General features: G+C 57.2%; 1 protein-coding gene across 20 annotated transcripts in view; it reads left to right on the forward strand.

Moving 5' to 3' along the window:
* Positions 1–26,711, forward strand: part of Agap1 (ArfGAP with GTPase domain, ankyrin repeat and PH domain 1) — a 473,567-nt gene that overhangs the window by 143,075 nt on the left and 303,781 nt on the right. For 12 of the 20 annotated variants that reach the window (XM_078018283.1, XM_078018285.1, XM_078018287.1 and 9 more), the window contains exons 2-4: positions 9,234–9,292; positions 14,223–14,310; positions 14,976–14,987. In XM_078018283.1, coding sequence (XP_077874409.1) covers positions 9,234–9,292; positions 14,223–14,310; positions 14,976–14,987 — 159 coding nt within the window. The remainder of the gene's footprint in view (positions 1–9,233; positions 9,293–14,222; positions 14,311–14,975; positions 14,988–26,711) is intronic. The other 8 variants (XM_078018284.1, XM_078018286.1, XM_078018290.1 and 5 more) reach the window with 1 other exon arrangement.

Below are 26,711 nucleotides of genomic sequence, written 5' to 3' on the forward strand. Positions count from 1 at the left end.
GGAGTGTCCTGACTTTGACTTTGTTTTGCTGTGATCTGGGTGGCTTTAGCCTGAGGCTGTGGAGAGCATGTGAAGGACCCAGGTTCCCTGCAGTCTCCCTTTGACCAGTGCTGGCCTGTAAACCTGGCGAAGCTGTGACTGTCCTGCTGTGTGTAGTGGCCAGGCATGCCCGTGCCTTCCCCGAGCCCCGGGAGGTGTCAGTCGGCCACTGTCTCCAGTCTTGTATTCACCCCCAGCAGGGGCTGCAGAGGCAGCTCCCACGAGCAGCGCTGGCCTCTGCCTCCTGGTGTCCCAGGTGAAGTGATGCTTCTGTGTGTGCGATGGACAGCAGTGGTCACTGGGCCTGCTGCCCTCTGCCTCCCTCCCCACATCACTGCCAGCTTCTTAGCCTCTGTCTGGGCTAAAACTCGGGGCCATGGGGGATGGGTTAACTCCAGTTGCTCTTTGTGTAGTAATCTTCTGGACTCATTTTCATCTATTATCAAGCTGTCCCTTATTATTAAGCATTAATTGCACCGAGAATTAAAAAATATCATTAACTGTGTTTACGATTCTTTGTGGGATGAAACTGACCGACCCAAATATGCCCAGCACACACCGACAGAAACTCAGCCTGTGAATCGTAAATGCCTTTTATTTTTTTCCCCAGTGTGTGTTTTAACAAGTGAACGTGGTCTTGTATGTTTCACCTTTGACCTAACTGGGATGGAGAGGCAGGCCTCTGCATCCCCCCAGCATCTGAGATGCATGTAGAGATTCCCTGCCCTCCTTCCCCAGCAGTGCTGGGGTCACACCCAGAGCAAACACTGCCACTGAGCTGCAGCCCAGCCCTGATTGGTGGAACCTGCCTTCGACATGCTCCATTCAAACTTCCGCAAACGTCTGTCCACACTTGTGTACGGTCTAGGATTGAACCCAGGGGTGCTCCACCACTGAGCTGTACCCCAAGTCTTTTTATTATTTTCCTAATCTTGAGACAGGGTCTCACTGAATGGCTGAGGCTGGCCTCTATCTTGTGATCCTGCTGCCTCAGCCTCCCTGACTCTCCACTGCTCCATCTCAGGAAAACAGCTGTGGATTTAACCTGCTGACTTGGTTTTCTTTTGCAATTTCTGACTTGCAGCCTTTCTTCAGAGGTCCTGGCTTGAACCTTATAGTTTTAGGGACTCTGCAGTTTCACTTGAACATGTTTTAAAAAATCCTTAAAGTCTCTTTAAAATTATGATTCCTCCAGGTTTCAGGAGTCTGTCCTTGCTGTAAAGTGACAGTATTTCTCTGCTTGTTGGAGGTGGCTGTCCCCAGCTGTGGCCACTGGCTCTCCAGTGGTGGGCTCTGTCCAAAGGCTGGACAGTGCATGTTCCTGGAGTGTAGGCTGAGTGGCAGCCCTGCGTGTTACAACCTTGTGATGTGTTTCCTGCAAGCTCCCGGAGGCGGGGGGAGGGGCGGGGAAGGGAGGGAGACCTGTCCCTTGTGGCTGGCCTCTGGTGCTGTGGGGGGCCTGGGGGGGGGGCACTGGTGGCCTGGATCACTGTGGGTATCAGACCAGCAGGAGAGGGGCAGGGCAGGTGAGGGGGAAGAAGCAAAGTGCTGTGGTGAGGGAACAGGGACCAGGGTTCCACCTGGATATCTGCCCTCCCCATTCCTCCACGTCCTCCTGCTTGCCAGGGTGTGGGAACAGAGGACAAGCTCAGTGGCACTGTCGGGCCTGGAGTCTAGGGGACCTCCAGCAGACTCCAGTAGTGCCTTCTTCTCTTTAAAACCCCTGGAGCATGTCCTGGCCCAGAGTGACTCTTCAGAGCTACAAAATGCCCTCCACAAAAACCATCGCCAAAGGGTCGCCACCATCCACAGAGGCACATGGGAAAGCAGTTCCCCGCAGGGTGCTTTACCCACATGGCGCGGTGGGCACACACCGCAGCCTTCCCACAACTTGGGCCAGAGGTGGCTTGGTGGGGGCACACAGCATCTTGCAGTGGTGGTCTGCCCTCCACACGTCAGGCTTTGGGAATCAAGGCTGGAGGGGAGACTGCGGGCAGGGAGGCAGCAGGAAGGTGTGCGTGGCCTGCAGTGCCCCGAGAGCAGCAGCAGCGGTTCCAGAGGCCTGCCCATCGGTCCTGGCGCCTCACGTTGGCCACAGCTCCACGGCTCATCCGCACCCGTAACATGTGCTCTAATCGGAGTCGGGGCTGCGTCACCTGCCTGTGGGGCCACCCTGCCTGTGGGGCCACCCTGCCTGTGGACCTGCCTGTGGACCTGCCTGGGCTGGGAGGACGCTCGCAGAGCCCCTCATGCCCAGGGTTGTAACAGTGCAGTGGATGTCGGATCGGAAGGAGGGTGTCGGCTCCAGGTCCGGCAGGGGATCATTTCTGAGAAGAATATTCCGGAGCAGCCTTGGAGAGCCACGTCATTCTGAAGGAAGCGCAGAGGGCAGACGTCCCAGCTGCGCCCGGGAGTCCGTGGTCCCTGCCCCCTGGTCCCCTGGGGCTGAGGCCTCTGTTCTCCTTCCTTCCCATCCGTGTCCTCGTGTCCCCACGTCTCCTGCTGTCCTTCTGCCCAGACTCGAGTCCCTGGGCCATTGTTGACACTAGAGGGCCATTGTCCTGGAGCCAGGGGTATGGTGAAGAAAACCCCGGGAGGAACCAGGTGTTCTATAAGAAGTCGCCTTCTGCAGGTCCCCAGAGCCCCCTGGCTGGCGGCATTGTGCCTCGGAGCCTCCCCAGGGAGAGAAACCCTGGCCTGTTGAGAAGGGTCCCGAGTCACGTCAGTGCTCGGGGAAGGATGCTTGGGATCGCAACAGGGTGTGGCTGCCTCGGCAGGGGTGGGCACAGTGGCATCTTGGTGACCTGGCATTTGTCCCCCGGTACTGAGAAGGCTTATGATGTGGGGATGGGAAACTGTCTCATTTGTGAGCCTGCAGGGTCCCTGAAAAGCCACGGGGTTTCCAGGGAAGTGTGAAGCGCATCTGGCATCCCAGGGGTTTACACAGACTCAGTTTATCACAGATGTTCAAGGATTTTCAAATCAGAAATTAAATCTCGCCACTGACCCTGCCGGCGAGCGTCCGTGGAGTTTCCGTCAGACGTCACCCGTGTTCTATGTTGACCAGCACTGCATGTGACCTTCCCACTGCACCAAGTGGGCCCTTTATCCTTCACATTTGTCCACTTCCTTCCTGATGTGGCTGTGTTGTGGCCAGGCGCCCGCGTCTCCCACTGCCCTGGTTCCTGGGGATGTGCTTGCTTTCTGCATTGTTTAGTTTTCTATTTGGGGACTTTATGAGTGCTTTAAAGTAAAAATAAATGTTCCTTCACTTCCCTGTTGCTAAAAAGAATAATTTTTTTTTCCCTTAAATCCTTGTGAAACTCAACATTTTCAAAGAAGAGTCACAGTCCCCAAGATAATGTGCTTTAAAAAAAAAATCACCTGCAATTTCAGGTTTCTTTTACATTGTGTGTAATTTCATGAGTTTTTACTGGAACTTGTATTTGTGGTCACTGGAGCCAGACAAGACGGGGTGGGGGTGACATGAAGTTGTCCTAACTGTGGCTCACGCTGTGCTCAGGTTCTTACTCCAGGAGGAAGGGAGCCAGCTCTTCTGGGGAGTGAGTCCCCTAGCCCAGCAAGGGCGGGTGGGATGTAGCAGAGACATGGCTCCAGCCCCCGGGCTCATGAAGGATCAGCATTAACGGGAGTTTCCAAGCCCTGAGGAGTGGCTCAGAGGACTGGAGGCCTAATTAGAGATGGCTGTTCCTCCCCAGGCCCAGGCGGTGGGCAGGTGAGCACCAGGCGGGGCTGGTCTGCCCAGTTGCAGCCCTTGGAAAGGCCCCGTCTCTACCCAGTCCTCTCATCTGCTCGCTGGTCCTGTGGGGTTCTGCTTGGGCCGACTGCTAGGGCAGGCTCCCTCCAGGCTCCCTGGAGGATGACTTTGGGACGCTGTGGATTTTCTGAGTGTGTTGGTGATCACGCCCCGAGGACGGCCCTCCTCGTGTGCTTACGTACCGTAGGTTGAACTGTGTGGAATTGCCATCGTTCAGCCTCTTGTGACCCACAAAGCGGCAGTTCGACGTGGTTTGATGGAGAGAAACGGGCCTGGGCTGAGGACCAGCTCCAGCTGTGCCTGGGGGGGGTGTCTCTCTCTTCTGAGGGAGGGAGTCACTGAAGGGCGGTTTCCGCAGCTGCAGGGCGATTGCTGCATCAGGGTTGTCAGGTGGTGCATGTCAGGCCCACCTGTGAGGCCCCCCACAACAGGGAGCTCCAGCAGTGCGGACCCCCGTGTCTCCGTCAGCCAGGGCACTTGGGAAGCAGGCATCAGGAGCCTCGCCGTCGGTGACGCTCCCCGTGGATAGGCGGGCCCTTTCTGGGGGCCACCGCCTCTCCGAGAAACCTCATGGCGTTCACAGGAGAGAACCATTCCTGTCTAGCACGAAGAAGCTGGGCCTCAGAAAGACCAGGAAGGTCACCCAAGGTCACCAACAAGCCTGGGCCTCCTGGTCCCTGCTCCCTCACTGATTCTCCTCTGCCCACTCCTGGTGTCTCTGCATCAGTGACCAGGGCAGCCAAGAGAAGCAGGGCTCTCCTGGTGGGCAGAGTTCAAGACCCAGGACCGTTGGCTCCCACCTCGTGGTGCCACCTGCCAGGTCTGCCTGTCCTCTCTTAGGTTCCCCGAGAAATCCTGATGCCCTGGTCTGTGTTTGTGAGGTCCACAGGGTCATAATGAGGAGCCTCGGAGGCCGGTGGGGCTTGTTGAAATGCAGATTCCAGGGCCCCGATTGCTGAGTCTCACAGACGTCTCCTGTGGCTTTGCAAGGTGTCCAGAGGAGCCCAGGGCAGGTGAAGAGGGGGCACTGAGAACCTGGCCCTGCTGGGGGCCCTTCCCAGGCGACTGTGCCATCTGGGGCAGTGGGGTGGCCCTGAGAACTACTGTGGGGCCTGGGGACCTGGCAAAGTGGCTCTCAGGAAATGACCCTCAGAACCACCATGTTCAGCCACAGAAGAGGGGACGCTGCTGTTTCTGCGCCTCGCCCAGCATGCCATGTGCAGAGGCAGTTCCTTCTGAGGTGCTCGCAGGCTTTGGTTTCTCATTGCTTAATTACTTCGTCCATAAACCAGACAGATTGTGATAGAAGTATCACATTTTCGCCTGAGTTGCCCAGAGACTTTCCTGCACTGTGCTCCTTAGGCTATCTAAGGACGCCCTTCCACACCTGTCTGGAGCATCGATGTCCCTGGGACGGGTTGGGGCAGGACCAGAGGGAGGTAGAGCATGTCCCTTATTATTGTAACGCCAGCCTTCAACTGAAATTCCTTATCCCAGTGGATTCCTGTTTGTCCCTACATCATTCTCACTTGGGGCTTGGAGTGAGTGAGAAGGAGGACAGGCTGCAGCACTGATGCTTCGTTAAGGGTCACAGAGTGACGGCTGCAAACAGGGTTGGAGGACAATGGGTGGCGTGGACGCTTAGCTCAGCGTAGGACGCTTGCCTGGCACGTGTGAGGACCTGGGTTTCATCTCCAGCATAGAAAAGGAAAAACAAACAAAACTTACTAATGAAAGTTTGTTGTAAAAAAATACAAGTTAGAAAGAAAACCTACTCAAGACCTGGGAGTCCCTCCCCCCGATGTTTGAATTCTGTGTTTCCTGGTGCATGGTGGCAGGTGGGGGTCTTTGTGAAGGAGCCCTTCTGGTGGCTGAGCACTTGTCACTGGGCTTTCTTAGGCGTGGAACAGGCACTGCACTGCGAGGGGTTCTGTGGCCAGGACAGTCCGACAGGGCCTTGGTGGGCTTTCCTTCGACATCAGATGTCTTGCTCACCAGATCAGGTGGAGCATCTCCCTCTAACGGAGAACATTTCCCCCAGCGTTTGGCGACTGGGCCATCCCTAGGTGTCCCCACCCCTGTCCTTGGGCCGGGTCCCTGTGGGCTCAGTGCACCCGTCACCTCTTTGTTTTCTCTGACTGCCATCAAGCTTCTGACCCAAAGGGACAAGGAGATCAGGACTTCACTCCTGATAAGGGTGGCGTATTATTCCGTGTTCTGTACTCTTGGAGTTGTTCAAGAGCTTGTGTTTGAATTTAAATGACCAAGCGTAACTGGAAGGCTGGGGATGGAGTTCAGTGGTAGGTCACTGGCCTGGTGTACGTGAGGCTGTGGGTTCCATCTCCAGCACTGAGACCCAAAGTGCATTGGAAGTCATGCCACACTGATGGAAGGACCAAGTACCTGGTCCTAAACTGCTCAGGAAAGCCCGTGCACCTCCAGGTAGCCTGTGGCCCAAGGCGCCCAGCACCACCGGCAGCTCTGGGCTTCCCTGTGAGTCAAAGGGCTCAAAGCAGGCAGTCAGAGGTCATCTGCTGTGCCTTACAATGGAATCTAGTCCAGTGGTACTTAGACCAGAGTCTGGGAGCCACTTTCTTCATATTTCATGCCATTGATGGGGCATGGAATGGCCTCTTCTGAAAACCAGGGCTGCTTCTGTCACTTTGTGGCCTGGCTGACCAGGGACACATGTGTGCAGACAGTGCATGCACGCACACACGCCCAGGTGTGTTCCTAAAGCATGTTTTGTGCAGCTGCACCTTGGGGCTCAGAGTGAAGTAGGGCAGCTGGCCTCATCCTCCACATGATGGAGTCTCGGGGCCGGGCCATGCTTCCTTTGTCCTGGGACCCTCAATCCCTGTGGTGACTGGCCAGGAAGTGTCCCCACAGGAGCAGGCAGAGAAAGCATCTGGTATGTAGGGCTTTCCCCAGGTCTTTGGTTGCTTCTCCTTGAGCCTCACACCACCATCCCACTCTGAGTGGGCCCTGACAGAGGCCAGGCACGTTCTTGAAATAAGGGCATTTTAATGGAAGTTGAGGGCTTTGGTGGGGAACATGAAGTCAAGCATTTATTTTATTAATCTAGTTGCCACAAAGAAAAACATACTCTATTCAAGTGAGGGTAAATTTGCAACTAAAAGCTTGCCACACCATGTTCCAATATTTATATAATCATATGTCTTTGTTTAACGGAGCCCCGCTTCATTTATAATGCATATTTAATATTTGTTGTGATAAATGTAATCTGGTGGTACATGCTTAAAAATCAGCAGTGCATTAATGAAGTGAGCTCTTTTAATTCACCCTTTATCCTCTTTGTTCTACTATTAAGATTCATTTTTAAAATTGTATTTCAGGTTTTTTTTGGTTTGTTTTGTAAGAGGGATTGAACCCAGAGGTGCTCCACCACTGAACTATGTTCCCAACCCTTTTGCAAACTTAGAGTCAGGGTCTTGCTAAGTTGCCCAGGTTGGCCTCAAACTTGAGATCCTCCTGCCTCAGTCTCCTGAGGAGCCGGAATTGCCGGCCACATGGCCTACTGTAACTTAACGTTTATGCCAAATGGCGTAAAAATCTGAATCAGAGTCCCAGAGGTCACGATGAATGTCGTCTCCTTATTCTTGTTCCCCAGCCACCAGTTCCCTCACCTAAGTGGGCAACTGTGATTTTACCAGTGTCTTCTCAGGCGTGTGTGTTGTGCGCACACACGCCGCACACTGTAATGCTGACTAGACTGTGTGGGTCTTGCTCTCACCACCTAGTGGAGCCTGGAGATTGTGGGCTGACTCCACCTCAGTATGCGGAAGTCCTTACAGACCTCTGCCCCCCACCACCTGCTGGACTCAGTTGTCTTGTTTTCTTAATTAGTAGTCCATCTCAGGAGTACATCCAGGTTCACTTGACCGTTGTTGAGGTCTTTAACAGCAGAGCCACAGGGGGACTTTCTGAGCAGCTGGACGCTTGGTACATGCATTCGGAGAGTCCTTGTCATTACCTTCTGTTTCCCTGCCCGTCATCTGAGGCTGCCTTCTCGTTTCCCTGAGAGCAGTTGGTGACCGATGTTTAGTTACCATCCCCTGAGGTCAGGCCTGCGCTGTCGTGGTCCACACTTCATGGTTCCCAGCTGATCCCTGGGCGTGCTCCGGTGGTGTGCGGCCACCATGGAGTGGGTGTGGAAGAGCACAGTTGAACTGCTCCCCCCACCGTCAGCCCCCACCCTGTCTACTTCCATGGAGGGAGTGTGGACTGGACATCTTGAAGGCAGTGCTGGGACAAGTCCACCTCCCAGGCATCCCATCTCTCCAGCTTCCTTACAGACCTCTGCCCACCCACCACCTGCTGGACTCTGTGCCCCACAGCCCGTGCCTCTGCTGTTGAGCTCAGCCCTGCCAGCTCAGTGACCTTGAGAGTCACTAGATGCCCCTGGCAGGCTATTGTCTTCTCCATCGGCTCCTCCCACAAGCAGGGTCTCCCTTTGATGGGCGTCCTAGCCCTCAGCTCTGGGGGACAGTGGCAGTGGTGTGGGTGCCCTCCCACACCCCATAGACCATGGGTGCTGGCCTGCCTGGCCAAGCCAGCCTGGCCTTTCTCCATCCTTCTCCTAAGGGGACTGCAGGCCAGGCACATCTGGTTGAAAGGGATGGCTTTTCTTGCCCTTGGGGCATTTTTTGAAGGACTTGACAACTTTTGGACAGTGCAGGGTGAGTGGATTTCAACATTAGGGGAAACGTTTGGAGAGGGCATCCCATTGAAAGAGATGGCCTGCGTCCGGCTGCTGCCTCCCCAGCTCTGAGTGGCCAAGGGAGCCGCCACGTGGGTGCGACTGTGGGATCCTGCTTACCACGGGTTATGGCCAGTGGAGGATCATCTGTACTGGGCAGGCCAGGGGACCCCCCAGTGGGGTCATCTCTGCTGGGCAGGTCAGGAGAGCTACCCGAGTGAGCTTCCTGGGTGGGGAGCAAGCACCACTTCAAAGAGCCCCCCAGGTCCAGGTCCCCTCCTCTCCCTGGCCAAGACTCCGGCACCCAGCAGAGTGCTCCAGACCTGAGTGCTGCCTGTCTGCAGCATCTAGGTTTCCACACTCACCATCCTCGAAGCTTTTTGGGTGGGATCTCAGAAAAGCGACTGTTTAGCAGAAAGTCTGCAAACCACAGCTGCCTGAGACTGGGTCTGTTGCAGAGGGTCTGTTGCAGAGAGCCAGGCCCAGCTTGCAGGCCCCCAGAGCCGCTGGCTGGTAAAAGCGCCCACCGGCGCCTGGCTGAGCTGGGTAAACCGTGGCCCCCCTGGGGTGGGAGGGAGTAACTTGGAAGGCCGGTCTGCAGCCCCGCAGTGTCCCTCTGGTGGAAGCTGGCATGCCGGGCACCGATGCGCGCCGGAGGGGGCCGCAGCCTGACTTTGCCTCTGTCTTCTCTTGCAGATGCCTTCGTGAACAGCCAGGAGTGGACGTTGAGTCGATCGGTGCCAGAGCTCAAAGTGGTGAGTGGCTCTTTCTGGCTTCAGTGGTTTATTTCCCAGGAGACCACAGGTGTGGGGGCCCTTGAGAGGTGGGCGTGAGCCCACCCAAGCTGTGCACGGGACGGGGACCAGATGTGTGTTATATAACCACTGTCCCCAGCACGGTGCCATTCCTACAGAGGACCTTCCAGAGACACCTGTCCAGGGAGTGACACAGGGTGGCAGTGGTGTTTCCGGGAGTTTTTAAGACGACGACATGCCCTCCGTAAGTGGGGAAGCTGGGGTTTGATGTGGGCGTCGCTGCTCCTGCCCAGCACTGCCTGGAAGAACCTTCTGTGTCTGCCCTGACTGACAAGCAGCCTCTGCCCTGGGTGGCCTTTCAGGGACTGTACTGTGGCTCAGGAGCCGTGTGTGATGGCCTTGTTTACGCTTGGTTCATTTTGGTTGAAGCAGCTGCATGGCTGTGGTGGCCGTGCGTCGGGTGGAAGTGGCTTCCTTTGGCCCTGTCCTGGTGATTGAGGGCGGTATAGGTTCTTACCAGGCCACCAAGGGGGGTGCTTGCTACCAAAGAAGCCTGTGGTTTCTGGGGCCAGTGCTCGGGCTTGGAGACGGCGTCACTGAAGGGCAGGCAGGGCAGCTCCTTCCCCAAGGGTAGCTCCTCAGGCTAGTGTGGGCCCACTGCCAGGTCGCCACCTCTCACGGATGGGCCCACGGCAGCGGCCTGAGGAAGGCTCTAGCCCTGGAGCTGTGCATGGATGTGGGGACCCTGGCAGGGCTGCCAGCTCTTTGTCACGGGCCCTGGAAAAGAAGCCCCCTTTGTTCTGTGTGGCCACTCTGTATCCACAGTGCTGCATTGTTTCCTGCCCCTGTGCAGCACCCCAGGACAGGTGGCCTTTAGGTCAGCGCCCGAGGAGCCCTGCTTCTCAAGCGCAGCCACGAGGTGACGTAACAGCAGCCTCCAGGGAACTGTCGGTGCCAGGTTTGCAGGGATTCTGAGACCCCGTCAGAGAACACAGCTCAGGGTTTGCCGACTCTTCGAGAGCCGTGGTTCCACGCCGCGGGCTTTCTGGGGTTGTGTGGTGGTCAGATCGTCCGTGACCAGTTGCCTTCGGTACAGTGGCTTGGTGCCAGGCGGTGCAGGCCCATGCCCCTGCCCGGGTGTGACAGGGACATCTGGCTGCAGAGGGCCTCAGTGGGCAGTCTGCCATTCCTGTTGACGTGTTTTCCTTGAACTCCCAATGGGGACCTTCGCTAAGGCCTCCATTTCCCTTTCAGGTAAGGGAATCCACGTTTGGCAGGAAAGCGTCGGGCACTAGAGGAAGCAGTCAGAGGCCGCGTGCCTCTCTTCCTGCCGAGGCAGGGAGGCGGGAGCAGCGGGGTCAGGCCTGAGGATCTGCCTCGCTCTCAGTTCTGCCGCCTGCGGGGCACCTTGCTGCTCCCCATGAAGCCTGCCAGTCCAGACGTGCTTGATCCCTCCTTCCCGTTGACATCAGGGGCTGGTGGCCACAGTGCCCCATGGACCTGCCAAGTCTCCTCCTTATTTTTTTCCATGAACAACGTTAGTTTCCACTGGTGTTTCAAATTAAAATAATGCTCACAACCGTCTGTGAGGTGCCTGCAGCCGTGAGAACCAAGTGAGACCCCGTGCCCGCACCCCAGGGTTGATGGGCGAGGCCTTTCCAGGGGTGCACGGGCCTTGCCGTGAGCACACGGAGAACGGAGTGTTGCCGTGCAGAGAAGGCGCGGCCTGAACAGGGCCTGATCTCGGAGCATTTTCCTCCTCAGGGAAGACAAACTAATCTTAATTAAAAATTTAATTCTGTGGCATACTGGTTGGATTTTCTCAGTGTGAAGCTGACAAGCAGCAGGTGCCCTTGAGCAAAAGAATAATTAATAGGTAGATATTCTCAAATTACGGAGGCCCAAGGTAGAGGGAAGACTCGCGCTGACGGGAGGGGAGGCGGCCTGCGTGGGGTCTGCACACAGGGGGCCTGGCTCCGAGCCCGCTGTGCAGCGTCTCCTTGGCACTGGCCACCCGGGTCACTGGGTCAGGCATGCGCTCAGCTGCCCAGCCAGTGCTGACTTCCTCGGGCTGGGCAGGGCTCTGTGCAGGGTGGGTGCAGGGTGCTGCAGAGGGTCCTCCTTGGAGGGCATTTGGAGCGGAGAGAGTCAGACCATAGGCTTGAGCATGGCATTCTGCAGAGGGCCTGAGCGAGCCGAGGGCCTGCTGGCCTGGCGTGAGGAAGGTGGCCTGGTCACTCTGCTGCTGGGGCAGAACCCCATGAGCAAGCAACTTCGGGGCTGCAGGGTTTTTCTCACAGCTCCGGAGGTGGGAAGTCCAGCACCAAGGGCAGGTCCTTAGGTTCACCTTCGTAGGTGACGTTGTCCTGGCTGTGTCTTCATGGTGGGGGACAGGCAGGTTCCCTTTAATAAGGGCACCAGTCTCACCCGTGAGGCCCAGACCCTGCTGTCTCCCGTGGGCCCCGCCCCCCAACACCAGCACTTGGGGCTAGGATTTCAGCATCTGGTGTTTGGGGACCCAGGTTTCCAGCCCACGGCAGCTTTCTCAGGGGTGGTCAGGCCTGAGTAGCTGTCCACTAGTGAGTAGGAGCAGGATTTTGGGCAGTGATTATGTGGAAAGTTCTAGGTGTCTGGAGACACCTACCTCTGGGGTTTGGGAGCTGAAGCACGTAGGGGACAAAGCAGGGCACTGAGGGGCTGCAGGGCTGTGGGCATGGGGGAGAGGGCAGGGCAGGCCGTGGCTCTGGAGAGGCCACAGTGACGTCTGGAGAGGGGAGTGTGGGGACGGGTGTCGCAGGAGCTTCTGGGTGATGCCCACATTCGGACAGCTGATGTGCCTGCAGCCACTCACAGACCACACTCACACCAGCCTGGGTCCCTGCTGTCAGGTGTGGGCTTCACTGTCCACCTAGCCAGCCTCCCCGCCTCCCCAGCAGGAGAGGAGAGGAAGGTGAGGCTGGAGCATGCAGCGTTGCCTACCGCGTCCATGGTAGGCAGGTGCACACCAAGAGCTGGAGCTCAGTGGGCCTCACTCTGGTGGCAGCAGCTGGAGTCGGGGCCAGCTGGGGCCGGGGGTGGTGGAATCGGTGCTTGTAGGTAGAAGGCGGTGCCCCTGGGGACTCTGGAGCCGAGGCTGAGCTGCGGATCTAAGGAGGGAGCCCTGGAGGCCGTGAGTGTAGGGCAGGGCGTTGAACAGAAGAGGTGGGCGACCTTGTGGTCAGCCTCCCTGCGGCCATAGAGTCCAAGCCCGAGGTGGTGGGTGGAGGTGAGAAGGTCCGAAACCTCAGGGGAGCCCGGCAAAGCCCGGGCCTGGCCGGGCAGCTCCAGAGGGGCCTTGTGCAGGCTGGGTCGCATGGGATTGTCTCCTTCAAGAACGGGAGGGTCTTGGGGCAGAAGAACCAGGCTGCTGATGAGCAGCTTCTGGGGGGGACAGGGATCCCAGCTCAGGTGGGGGGCAGGAAGGAGGGCTTCCTGCAGGGTCCACTGAGTCCAGGCTGACTGCGCCCACAGGGAGGCCGTTCTGAAGGGCTGCTGCGGCTGAACCTCCTGTCTCCCTGGGCGCTGCCTCCCCACCCAGTCATGCCCCATTGGCTGTCCTGCTCTCCTGTCCCTGACCCCAAACTGCCCCAAGCTCATCCCCTTGGGATGGCATGTGCCAGACTGACCCATCCATGACACTACACACCACCCCGTCCCCTCTCACCTGGGTCCCCCATGTGACTGTGCACATCACCCTGTCCCCTCTCACCTGGGTCCCCATGTGACTCTGCACGCCACCCTGTCCCCTCTCACCTGGGTCCCCATGTGACTCTGCACGCCACCCTGTCCCCTCTCACCTGGGTCCCCATGTGACTCTGCACGCCACCCTGTCCCCTCTCACCTGGGTCCCCATGTGACTCTGCACGCCACCCTGTCCCCTCTCACCTGGGTCCCCCGTGTGACTGCACACCACCCTGTCCCCTCTCACCTGGGTCCCCCGTGTGACTGCACACTGGGTCCCCCGTGTGACTGCACACCACCCTGTCCCCTCTCACCTGGGTCCCCCGTGTGACTCTGCACACTACCTTGTCCCCTCTCACCTGGACCCCCCTCCTCCGTGTGACTGCACACCACCCTGTCCCATCTCACCTGGGTCCCCATATGACTCTGCACACCACCCTGTCCCCTCTCACCTGGGTCCCCCGTGTGACTGCACACCACCCTGTCCCCTCTCACCTCGGTCCCCCGTGTGACTGCACATCACCCTGTCCCCTCTCACCTGGGTCCCCATGTGACTGCACACCACCCTGTCCCCTCTCACCTCGGTCCCCCGTGTGACTGCACATCACCCTGTCCCCTCTCACCTGGGTCCCCATGTGACTGCACACCACCCTGTCCCCTCTCACCTGGGTCCCCCATGTGACTCTGCATACCACCCTATCTCCTCTCACCTGGGTCCTCCATGTGACTCTGCACACCCTGTCCCCTCTCACCTGGGTCCCCCGTGTGACTGCACACCACCCTGTCCCCTGTCACCTGGACCCCCCTCCTCTGCGAGACTCTGCACACCACCCTGTCTCCTTCACCTGGGTCCCCGTGTGACTCTGCACACCACCCTGTCTCCTTCACCTGGCCCCCCTGGTGTGGTGAGGCCAGAGACCTGGTAGATGGCCCCGTGGGCAGTGCACATGTTCCTGAGGAAGACGGCTCGCTTCCGGGAAGAGGGCTGGACCCGGCATGACTCCCTCAGTGCCGACGCCCGAGCCGTGGAGGCCAAGCGGCCCTGAGCAGCCTGAGCAGAGCCCCCCCTCCTCAGGACGCGTGTCGTCGTCGGCTTGCTGCCACCGCTGGGTCGTGGTTGTTGGGGTCCCTGTGTTTCGACCTGTCTGGGGAGTGCCCAGCAGAGCCCTCTGATGTAATAACCCTCGTGGTTGTCGTGTCTTTGCTGCAGGGCATCGTGGGGAACTTGGCCAGCGGCAAGTCCGCCCTGGTGCACCGGTACCTGACGGGCACATACGTCCAGGAGGAGTCTCCGGAAGGTATGCCGTTGGGCGGGTGGTTAGTTACAGGCTTTAGGGAGTTTAGGCTCTTGATGTTTTTCTTTAGCATATTCTAAATCATTGCTTTGACCTGTCACATGCCAAGAAACACCACGCAGTAAAGACCCTGGCGCATGCAGTTCCTCCCGTAGGGACTGAGGGCCGGTTACGCGCTCTCTGGCCTTGGGAGCACTGGAGTAGAACCGAGAGAAGCTGCTGAATGTGTTTCCGTCTAACGGTCCTGTCCTTGGAGGCGCTGGTCCAGTGCTCCTTCTTTAAATATGGGCTGGACGTGGTCCACTCTGGGGGTGGAGTCCCTGCCGACTCTGACCTGGTGCTCTCAGCCTTGCTGCCAGCTTCTAGATGAGTTCTCCAGACCCCCACCCCGCGCTGGAGCAGGCGTCTCCCCGCAGAGTGCCATTGCCCACTGAGCGAGGCATTTCTCCTGCCATTAGACGTTTCCTTCTTCTGTTAACATGTCCACGTATTATCCTTTGCTTTAAATGACAATGGCAAAGGCAGGAGCCCTTTAGCGCCCCGTCAGGTGTAGTGTGCAGGCAGTTTTGTAAGTTGTGTATTTTCTCTCCTTGTAACTGTGACTCCACCTCTGAGACACTGAATTTCTGGTTCCTTCTCTCTCTCACCGGCTGTTCCATTCTTTGCAGATATGGATGCAGGTAACTACCGTCTCCTCCATGGCAGCTTGTCTTGTGGGGAGCGCGAGGAGAGCCCGACTGTGCTGTAGCGTTCCCTCCCTCCTCGTCCTGTGTTCCATCCTGTTTCGTTTCATTTTACCTTTTTTTTAGTTCGGCATTCCACCCTGTTCTGTCCCCTAGCTGTGTTTTGAGCAGTAGTTGTCAGTAGCGTCACGTGTCCCCTGTAACACCTGTGCTGGCCTTAACTCTCCTCCCGGGGCCTGTGGAACCTTCAGGGCCAGACTCCCCTGGGGCTTCGCCTGGGTCTCCGCGGCCTGGGGCAGGACTTGGTGGTGCTGTGACACCTCTTGGTGGTCCTCGGGAAGGCCGCCCTGAAAACCTCCCTGCTAGACGGTGATCTGGGACGGTCAGAGGCTCAGAGAGGGCTTGTGCGCTGGGGCACAGGGGAAAAGACTGGTGGCCCAGGAGAGAGAGCAGGTGCTTGAACACGCATGGCCCAGACAGTAGGAAGGGGGTGCTCCCACCGGTGTCTTCCTCCTTCCTGAGTGCCCCTGGGGCCCAGGGTTTGACTTGTCCCTTTGAGTCTAGGGTGAGCGGTAGCCATAGCCGGGTAGCTTATCCAGAGGAGAGCTGTGTAGAGTTTGTGTCTTGGCTTTCCACTTCTCGGCCTTGTGGTTGTAGCGCTAATGGCATCAGGTGCTGAGGGTCTGTGGCTGGCTTGACTGGGGAAGCGGGGTGCACCTTTTCCAGGGAATCTGCCTCCAGCACCCCTCGCTCTCCATTCCAGTCTGGGGTGGCTGGGAGTCCTGGGTCCAGCCCTGGTCTTGTTGATCGCACCCTGGCCTTGCTCAGATGTCCGCAGGCAGTTGCAAGCTCTACAGAGGGACAGCCAGGGCCTCAGCGCTCTCGGGAGCCCGCCTGCCTGGCTTTGGTCGTGGTCATGCTCTGTGCCTTTCCTTGGGGGGTGCTTGCTTTGTCCTGACATTCCGGTGCTCAGCTGTGATCTGTTTTGTGCACTGCATAACAGGCCCTTGTATTTTGATAAACAGGAGACTTTTCTTTTGAATGTTTGTGCATCAGAAGTGAAAGCTGTCCCCAGCCTGGTGGCCTTACTGTGGTCACTAACAGCCCCACTCGTTGGTTTTCTGGGTAGCACTTGCCGCTGCACTGGAATTCCATCGTGGCGCCTGGGCTTCTAGTCACAGGTTATTTTAAAGGGTAGGAGCACGTGAGGGGACATCCCTTTCTTCATCAGGGGCCCGTGCCAAGGGCTCCTGGATCCAGGGAGAGGTGGTCTGTGATCTCTGCTCACGGCTAGTGCTCACCGGGGCCACCTCTTTGCTTGCCTTTTGACCTGCATTCGCCGTGTTCTGTGGGAGCTGGGAGCAGCGCCATGCCCAGGTGCACCCCCATAGGGAGGCACAGGGCCTCTGGATGCTGAAAGAACTCTGATGCCAGGCAGCCCCTCCGCCCTGGTGTTTCCCCAGAGCTGGGCACACACTGCTGTCTGGAACCAGGCAGCAGCTACTATCTTGGCCTCTCCTAGTGGACTGACTTCCACTTCCTGTCTCTGTGGCCTAGGAGGAGTGGCAGCAGGGAGAGGAAATGAGTGAGATCAACTGTGATTTCCCTCATGCCAGTTTTGCCATACCCTCCACATTGGCAGGGAGCCTGAAGTGGTTTCAGTTCTTATCCAGTGAGTTAATGTCAGTCGGTTGTCTGTGCTTGCTTAAATTAAGAAACTGCATAGACAGGATGTTCTGGATTGGGTATATGATTTACTGTGTTGTCACCTTGTCACCTTGGTGTGTGGAGGGTCCCAGGGTGATGTGAGTCATCTTGGCATGTGCAGGAACTAAGCAAACTATTACATAACCCCATGGTGGGCATGGTCTGTGCCTGCTGAGGCAGTGGGTTTGGACCAAATTGTATGACCTTTCCATTTCTTGGTGTTACTGTTGTCTTCTGAGTTTTCCTCTGTGTTGGTCCATTTTTCCTTGCTGTAACAAAATACTTGTGGCTGGGTACTTTACAAAGAAAAAAGATTTTTAAATTCGTTGTTGGGGAGCTCAAAGTCTTAGATCAGATGGCCCCATTTATTTGGCCTCATGGTTGAAGGCATCATGGAGGGAACACGTGGGAGAGGGATAACATAGTGAGGCAGGAAGATGGAGAGGCCAGGGCCGAGTGTTGCTCTTTCCTAATGGCCCTGTCTTGAGATCCACATTATCCCTGCCAAGGGCAGCAGGCTGTGCCTCCAGGGACTGGTCACCTGGTGCTGAGCCCAGCTCTCAAAGGTCTCCCCACTTCCCAGCAGCACCGCGCTGGGGAGCCAGCTTCCTACATGCCAGTCATTTGGGGACACACTCAGACCACGTTCAGGACACCCAGCCACTTAGCTCTTGTGAGTCTGGAGCAGTCAGCTGCATGGCTGCTCCGGCCGGGGGTGCTGCGTGGGGTGTGGGTGAGCTGCCATCCCCGCCGCTCGTGGGGTTCTCCGCCCTTCCTGCTGGCCCACGGTGGCTCCTCTGAGGTAAAGAACACGCTGCTGTCTTTGCGGGGATTCTGACCTGCGCCTGGGATGTTGAGATTGCTGGAGAGGTGAGTGGTGGGACACGGCAGTTGCAGAAGAGAGCTTTCTGGGTAGGAGTGTGACTGGGCAGAATCATGTCCGGGGCCCAGAGTGCCTTCCATCCGGTCCATCTCAGCTGGATTCCAGAGGTGACATCATCTGGACTTACAAGATTTAGTAACTTTAGAGACACAGTCCGAACGAGGGAGGGTACGGGATATCACACTTAATAGCAGTTCTGCCTGTGACGAGTGCAACAGTGGGGGTTTCGTGGGGAGTCTGCGACTCCCAGACAGGAGCTTGGAGGGAGCAGCCTCTGTGGGGGCACAGTTCTTGGTGTGTCCGAGTGTGTTTAAGTGCTCGGGGCCTCTGTGGCAGGCCACATGCTATGGGGTGAAGAGCAGAGGTGTATCCTCCGTCAGTTCTGCAGGCCGGAAATCCAGAATCACTGTTTTGACAGGTTGTTCCCTGAGACTGTCCAGGCCCCTCCCAGCTGCCGAAGACCATCACCCCGTGGGCTCCTGGGCTGGTAGACACGCCCAGCCCTGCCTGTCGGACAGCGCTGCCTTCCTGGGAGGCAGTGGTCCGCCACACACCCTGTTCCAGTGCGATCTCGCACCTTAGGCTGCAAAGACTGATTCTAGTGCTCCACACAGGGTCTGAGAGGGCCCGTCACGCCCACCTGTTGGCTGCAGGAGCCCCGCTCAGAGCTGCTGAGGCCGGGCCCTTCCCTTCCGTTCTTGCTGGCCATAGAAGCTTGAGGAGGACCAGGACAGGAATCGGTTTGCCTGTGACCTTCACACCCCTGGGGGGCATTTCACAGTGCCAGGAAGAGATGCACGGAGCCCAGTGGAAGCCCTGGGAAACGCAGTGGCATCAGGAAAACAGAAGGTCGCGGTGTTTGTGCTGGCAACATCCTTAGGACTCAGCACCAATTCTGCTGGCACCCAGGTGCCCAGGTGGGGCTGGGGAAGAAGCACCTGCAACCCTGGAGCACGGGATAGTCTCCTACATGCGAGAGGCCTACATGCCCGGTCCCAGACGCTGAGCTCTACCAGACCCGTGTCTGCGTTGTTCCTGCCGTGCCTGGAGGCGTTTCCAACTGGTGGCTGTGCTTTGAAGTCCTGGTTGAAGCCTTGGGTCAGAGACTGGAGTCCAGGTGACAGGACAGGGTGAAGGCATCAGTGGCCTCTAAGGAAGAGGTCTGTTGGGGGGTGACTTGGCCAGAGACTCGGAATCGCTGCCAGACACCCTTTGGGAGACCTGATCTGGCCTCAATAAAGCCTACTGCAGTCATAAATAATCAGAATTTTTTCTGGAATGAAGCTGTGCTCTTTGCTAGTGCCGCCTTTTCATGCAAATCTAGAATGAACCCACCTCTGGATGCGAAGGTGGCTTAAAGGTGGTGGGAAGAGGACAGGGCCTGCCAGCCCCTGTGAGGGGACAGGGCAAGGCCCAGTGGTGACCTCGCCTGCTGTGGTTGCCCACAGGGATTGGCTGAAGGGCTGTCGCCAGGCAGGGCATGGGAGCAGCTGGCCCTCTTCCTGGGTCCTCAGGAGTCAGTGTATTGGGGACCCATTTCTTCGGTCACTGAAGCTTTAGTTTCTTGTTAGCTGTTAACCAGCTCAAATTCTGGGCTGTTGAAGTCTTGGCACCCCAGAATCTGTGTGGGCCCGCAGCGGCCTGGCCCTTCCCTCCAGGGCAGTGACTCAGGCTCTGTCTCTGCTGTCCTGATTGTCCCAGCAGTGACTGCACAGGACGCCCCCCGGCCGGCCCTGCATCTGTGCAGCAGCAGCCTGGGTCCCTGGACCCGCTCCTCCCCTCCCCCAGTGGAGAACAGTGGCTCTCCCTGGGAAGCTGGCCCTGCCTGCGTCCAGCTGAGGGAGTTGGAGGAATCCAGGGACTGGATTAGGGCAGATCTCCCAGTCGGGGACTCTCCAGAGCTGGGCACAGATGACAGTGTCCCCCAGGTGGAGAAGGGGCCTGGTGTTTTCCTGTGTAAGGGGAAGAGTCTGAAATGACGAGGGAGATGGAAAACCCCGAATGTCCTCCAGGTGGGAGAAGCTTGGGAGAAAACGAAAGATGTGGGTACACCCGGAGGTAAGGACCAGCTCGGCACAGCCGTCCTGGTGCCCTCGGGGCTTGGTGGCAGGACTCCCTCGGGTACCCAAGTCTGGGCACTCCAGGCCCCAGGGAGGACGGCCTGGGCTTTGCATGCTGTGTGAACCCTTGTCACTCCGTGTTTTGAGGGAGCAGTGACAGAAGAGGAGTCCGTGTGTTCAGTGCAGACGCGGTTCTTGTTTTTTTGAATAGACTTTTTAAAAATATTCCCCGACCTGGCCGGTGGAGCTCATGGAGCTGGGCACAGGGGTGGGCTGCATGAGAGAAAGCCCCGAGACGGAGTAGGGACCCGTGCGGCTCAGGTGGGAACCTGGGCTTTGTGACCGCAGCTCATTGAAAATTCTAAAGTATTCTTTTGATTTGTGCCCAGGTGTCGGGAAAGTGCTGCTGTGTTTTGTTGAGTTGAAACTGTCCGGGCTTGGTAAAGGCCTGGAGGTTCTCTGGAAGGGTCACTAGTTCACGTCCGGGAGGACCTGGAACACACAGTGTCCTCTATAGTGGTCACGTCTTACTGGGTCACCAGGTGGCAGAGCTGAATGATCCAGGAAGGGAGCAGGTGCCAGGAGAGAAGCAGGGAGGTGTCTGGCCCCCATGCCATGCGTTACCAAGATGGGGTCCCGCTGGCTGAGGCCTGGGCTGTCCTGGCCTCTGGGTTTTCCTGTGAGTTTGGGCATGTTACCACTCCCGAATGCCACCTTCCTCCCAGCCTCACGGCTTGTGTGAGGACCGAGCCAAGCAGTGCATCAGGACGGCTGCAGCCCGGCAGTGTCCGTGTCCCCACATGGGCCCGTCACCTGCGGGTACGCCGGGACGCTGTCTCTGCTCTCTCCCCAGCTCCCCGCCCCAGTCGCCCTGCCCCCTACACTGACGCTGCCCCCTCGCCTCCCTCTGCCCTCAGGTGCCCATGCCTGACCCCTGCCCCGGGAGGCTGAGGTAGGTCTGCCGCCCTCCGCTCAGCATGGGTCCTCCACTGCCCCCGTGAAGTCCAGGTCACTGAGCGTGGAGCCCATGCCAGGCTCCTGGGACCTTGTCTACAGCCTGGACAGAGCACAGGACAGGGTCTGATGTGGCCGACACCCTAGGGCCTTTCCAGCCAGGCTGAGTTCTGGGGTCCTCCCCACAGGGGAGCTGGGGAGCGCTGCAGCTTCCAAGGGCAGGGTTGGCTTCTGGGGAAAGCCTCTGGACCCGGGGTCGGCGGGCGCCCAGGGGCCAGCAGGTCCTCACGAGCTCTTGATGACCTCAGAGGCAGGCTGTGTCCCTGGAGACGACCGCCAGGGTTTCTGCTGGGGTTCGGTTCAGGATGCTTTTTCTCAAGTGCTCACGCCACGTGCTGTGGGAGGAAGACTCTGGGGTCACTTGGTCCTGGCCCTGGGGCCCACAGGCTGCCCTCAAGCCTGTGTCCCATGTATCAGTCTTGCCAAAGCCCCAGGACCCCGGCGGGAATTGTTTCCTCACAGATGTGTCCAGAGTCGGGGCAGTGAACGCGTTCTCAGCAACACATGGACCTCAGATATTTTGTTAATGAATGTTTACTTAGTCTCCTAGAAACACCCAGCGAAAACACCCAGGCCGGTTTTCTGGGACACTGATGCATTTAAGCTGTCAGCTCCAAAACCCTTTCCAAACCCAATAAAGTTGGAAAAAAATGTTGTCAGCTGCCACTGCTCCACAGATGTTAGGGCTTATGTCTAAAACAGTTCTTGGATCCTGCCTAATGTTCAGAGTGTGTGTGTGTGGTGGCCGGGTGGGGTGGGGGGTCCTTATGACTCTGACTTGAGTTGTTTTGAACATGAATTTTACCATGTTACTTACACCCAAGTGACTGTAAGTGCGTGGTAACTTTTTAATGAGAATTATCTGTGAGCCTTAAGATCATGAGCTGCCAGTGGGCGGGGTTAGTGGAGGCAGTGCAGGGCAGTGCGGGGTCTTCCGCAGTCCCTCTCGGTGCCTCCCTCCCGTCTTCCTCTGCAGTCTAGAGCAGTCTGCAGCTCTGCCTCCCTGGCACGGAAGACACAGGACAGCCAGGTGGTGCCTGCATCAGGTGAAGGGCCCTGAAGTGATCCTGGAGCTTCAAAGAAGTAGCTGGAGAGAAGCCTGCTCCTTTTCATCTTGAGTAAGAAAAAAGGCTCTAAAGCCAGGAGGAGCAGGCCGTCATGGTTTTGGCATGGACACTTCTGGCAGGACAAACTGTGTCCTTCAGTTGGTTGTTGGAACTCTGAACACATCGTTCCGTATTTTTATCATCAATTCAACAAGAAATCAAGGACTTACCAAAATCAGCACTGGGCCTGCAGTTGGCAAGTACCAGGGAGAAGAAATTTCTAGATGAATAACTAATTCACCATAGTGATTTACACCTGGACCTGCAAGGGCAGGTCCACACTGTCTGGGAGAGTCTGGCTCCTCGAGGCACCACAAAGGCCTGTTATGCCCCCAGAGTCCAGAGCCCAGAGGGAGAAGGCCCGCTGTGACTCACCTGTTGGTTTCCTGTGACCCTGCTGACATCAGAAGTTCTAACAAGACATTGTGCAGCGGGAAGAAGGAGGTGGGTCTGGAGTTTCACGTTTGCAAGCACAAGTCCCTTTTTGCTGCACAGGTGTTCTCAAGCTGCGCATGCATCGCATGTGCCTGCAGACGACCATCACAGGATCTGTCAAACCTGAACCGCCACAAGGCGTTTCCCCTGGGTCTGTGCAGTGTCTCCTCCGGACTTTGGCCTTAACGGGGATGACAAGCTGGTAGCCCATCTGCAGTCCCAGGGAGCTGGATGGTGGCAGACCAGCCTACTCTGTCCAGGAGCCCCAGGGCCAGGTTCCTGGTAATGGTCTGCACCCTCGGTGCAAGGGATAGTTGAGCAGCTTAGATTACTCAGGCAGAAAGGGGTGGTGCTGTGGTGGTGGACTTATCAGGTGGCCTTCAGAGCAGCCAGGTTGGGGGATTTAGAAAAAACCTGATCCTAAATCCACTTAGGTTCCCGAGGAGCCTCTTTCCACTTGTTGCCACTATTGGGCTTCATGCCACTGTTGGTGCCCCACTTGGTGGCACCCACTGACCATGTGATCCCTGGTGCTCACACTCGATGGGGAGGAAGGTTGGATGTTTTTCTCAGTTGCTCCTGCAGCAGATTTAAGGTCAGCAGCAGTTGGCCTCACTTGTATCACATGCTTTTCCCTAAAACAACCAACACTGCTGGGATCTGAGGGGGCATGCTGATTGGCCGCTCCCTCAGGGGCAGTGAGGTCGCCTCCTTGAACTGTTGGTGGGGCAGGCGTGTTACAGAAGGGTTGGAGAGCAGGTGGGCCCCAGAGAGGACTGGGGGCAGATCCGGATCCCACGTCCACATGCCACACATGGCCCTTTCAAGCGTCAACTGACAGATGCCGCTTGATGCAGCCTTTCCCACAGGGACAGGTTGCGGGCGGTGTTATGCTTGGCCCTCGCACCTCTTCATGCAGTATTTCCCTCTCCATCCTCGAGGGCAGGAAGTGCTGACGGAGGGCTGTTGGGCCTTGCTGGACCTTAGACAAGGGGGTCCACAAAGCTTCCCCCCCCCCACCCCCGCACCATCCTGCGTGGCCTTCGCCCACCACCTCCTCCCTGCCCTGCGCACTTGCTGGTCCCAGCAGAGGGGAGAGGCTCGCTGTTCAGAGGACACCTCTGCTGATCATACTCCTTGACTTGGGCAGTCCTGGGTCAGGGCTGAAGCCAGCCTGGGGGCAGGGAGCAGGGGGCATGGAGGCAGGGAGGTAGAAATTGCAAGAAACACCAACAGCAAATTAAGACAGGTGCCAGAAAGACCCTCTAGGAGAACCTGCTTGTGGTGATGTGGTTCCCAGCTCTGCCTCCGCCTGCGTGCTTCTGAGGACTCGGCCACCACTGGCCTGGGAGCTGAGGCTTTGGATACCAGCTGTAAGATCTGAGAAGGACTGGGCCAGCTGTGTGTGTGTGGCGGGGGAGGAGTATCTTAGTACAAATTAAGCCCCAGGCAGCTGCCAGTAATGTACAAAACATGACAGTTTCATCTGATCCATTTACTTAAACCTAATAAATTCACCTATGATTGACCCAGACCAGAAACAGAAACCAGGTTCAACTCATGGTCTGTTCCTTTCTCCGTCCTTGGCTCCTGGCACATTCCGTGTTAGGAAGAATTCTGAGGCGGGATGAAGGTTCAGGAGGACCTCTCCTGACACATCCTGTCGTTACCACTGCGGACAACAAACATGCAGGAGTTGTTCTTTGAGCCAAAGGAAGGAGCCAGCTGTGTTGAGGGGGAGTGTGTCCTGTGCAGAGGGCCTTGGTGAGGAAGCCAGCACAGTGTGTGTCACTCCACACGCCCAGAGGAAGGGGTGGACCCAAGTGGGCGAAGAAGCGGACTTGAGCCTGGACAGGACCCGGGGTTGCAGGAGGAGCGGTCAGCCCGAGTGTGGGCAGCTGCGGCATCTGGAAGTGGAACTGGCCCGCGGTACGGTCTTCGCTGCAGCAGGGATGGAGGAGAAGCTGTGTGGGCAGCCCAGGAGGGGGGGGGGGAAAGAAGGCGGGGCCAGCCCCCGTGTCCCGACCGCCACAGCAGTCATGCTGGCTGGCCCTGAGACAGACTTCAGGGGACGAACAGGAGGGATCTCCAGACCCCTCTGGCCTCAGAACTGACTCAGGTGATAGCAGTGAGCTGCTGGTATCTGGCCCCCCAAATCCTCTGCACCCAATTCTCATGCCCCCTTAGGAGCCATCTCAGGTGAACTGGCTCCAGGTGTGTCCAGCTGCCCAGAGCGCTGTGTCCTGGCGTGTTCTCTCACTCAGGCAGAGGTCTCGTCCTGAGGGTACGTCAGCATGGGTGGCAGATGTGGCTTATTCTATGTCCCAGGGGCAGGACCCCCTGGGAAACACCTGGGCCTGGCAGGGGTGAGCTCAGCCCAAGATCCAGGAGCTTATGTTCCCATGAGAACGTCACAGGGACATCTGGTCTCCACCCACTCTGGGTGGCAGACCACAGGGGGTCTTGGTGCTTCGCAGCAAACCACGCTGGTCCTATGGGTGGGGGTGGGGGTGCAGGTGCTCTGAAGGAGGGACAGAGACCTGGAGACCTCCTTCTAATAAAGTAACTACACTCTTTTTAACATTTATGTTTTTAGTTGTAGTTGGACCCAAAGGTATCGTAACTTTATTTTCTTATGTATTTTTATGTGGTGCTGAGGATCAAACCCAGGGCCTCGCACGTGCTAGGCGAGCGCTCTACCGCTGAGCCACAACCCAGCCATAATGATACTCTTGATAGAGGATCTTAACACAATTTCCCAGAGGGCATGGGGAAAGTGGAATGTGACCATCAGCAAAAGAAATATCGGAGGTGAGGGCTGGGGTGGAGCTCCGCAGTCGAGTACTTTTCTGGCATGGAGAGGCCCTGACTCCATCCCCAGCACCTGCAGAAAGAAATATCCCACGACAGACCCCAGTAGGGTAGGGAGGGCCTTGGCTGGAGTGTTACTGCTGGTGAGCTAGGAAGGGGTTTGAGAGGTTTTAAAAGGGATTGTAAAAGACAAAGCAGAATCCAACCTGCGGTGCCTTGGTGCTGGTCTCTGGCTGTTCCCCACGCAGCAGCTTCCAGCCCTGCTCCTGTTGTGCTCCTGAGGACGGACAGGAATGGGGCTGAGGAATGAAGTGCCACCTAGCGGGACGGTTGCTCCCCGTAGCCTGATACCTTGTTTGTGTTCAGAGTTATATGTGAATGAACCACTGTAAACCAGTCCTTCTGCATATTCATTTCCAGAGTTGCATATTCAAAAACAGGGTTTTTGTAACACATCATCTGTTAGCATAAAGTTACTTTCCCACGGCAAGCACTGGCTTAGAACGCTGTGATCCGAGGGTGTAGAGAGGTAGGACATGTTGGCCGTGGCATTGGAGCTGGGTAGCCCCCCGGGCTGCCTGCATTGCCCCCTGCACTGCTCCCATGGACCCAGTCCTGGCACTGGGGGACGTAGTTCAGACTTGGTGCACTGCTCGGTGAGGAAGCTTTGCCTAGGTGAAGAGTAGGGCTTCTTTTCTTCATCCACTGAGGCCTTTGCTTTACTTTTTATGTTTAAATACTTAAGTGTGCAAAATATTACAAATGAAGCAACCAACCCGAAGTGCCTGTTCCTCTGAAGGACTGGCGTGCATGGTGGACACACTCAGTGGAACCCGTGAGCCCTTTCTGGGGCTGTTGCAGGCACCGAGCATTAGCTGCCCAGCAGTGGTGGTCCGAAGGTCGCTGGTTTGATTGTAAGTCAAATCTGACTGCGAGGGTCCTTCACTGATGACTGAAAGTCAGCCCGGGCCTGGCCGCCTGTGGCCTCCCAGTCCACCTGACTAGTCTTCCGGTTTCAAGTGTGGCCTCTTTCCTTGTCTCCCCTCCCTTGGCACCAAGCTTGTCCAGGGTGCAGAGCCTGCCGCTGTCTTTGCACTCCCAGCCCTGACCCGAAGCCTGGCGCAGTGTGGGACTCAGAGTGTGCTTCAGACGCCAGGACTCCCGCGACTGACGCAGGTGGAGGGCAGAGGCCAGCCACGGGCTGTATCCGGTCAGTTGGAAAGGGGTCGCCTAGAGTCCTCTGGCCCAAGAGCAGTGAGAACCAAAGAGTGCTGTGGGTTGAGAATACTTGTCTAGACGCTCTGATCTGAGTTAGAAACACGCCACCCACATGGATAAGTCCTGAGATTTCTGGAATCCTTTTCCCGGAGCCATTGGAGAAGCACTTGTCCAGGACTTGCTTTCTTCATGAGCTGCTTTGACGTGAGGGGGACGCGGAAGTTCCTGGATCCCCAGAAGGCATGGGCGACCACAGTCCTGGGAGAGGCTGGTTTGTCTGTGGGAAGTTGAGAGCGAAACACACATCTTTCATCCTCTGCAACATCGTTTTAGACTGCTTCTCCTTTTCACTGGATGTCCTGGGACACTGTGTGTGTGTTGCTCCATTTGGAAACGACGATGCCGTCACTGTGAAGCTGCCACGATGAGTTGAATTTTTGAGCCATTTGTAATGCTACATTACCAGGAGCTGCCAGCCCCTGAGCGC

This window comes from Ictidomys tridecemlineatus, chromosome 7 (genome assembly GCF_052094955.1).
Source record: "Ictidomys tridecemlineatus isolate mIctTri1 chromosome 7, mIctTri1.hap1, whole genome shotgun sequence".
NCBI classification, from domain to species: domain Eukaryota; kingdom Metazoa; phylum Chordata; class Mammalia; order Rodentia; family Sciuridae; genus Ictidomys; species Ictidomys tridecemlineatus.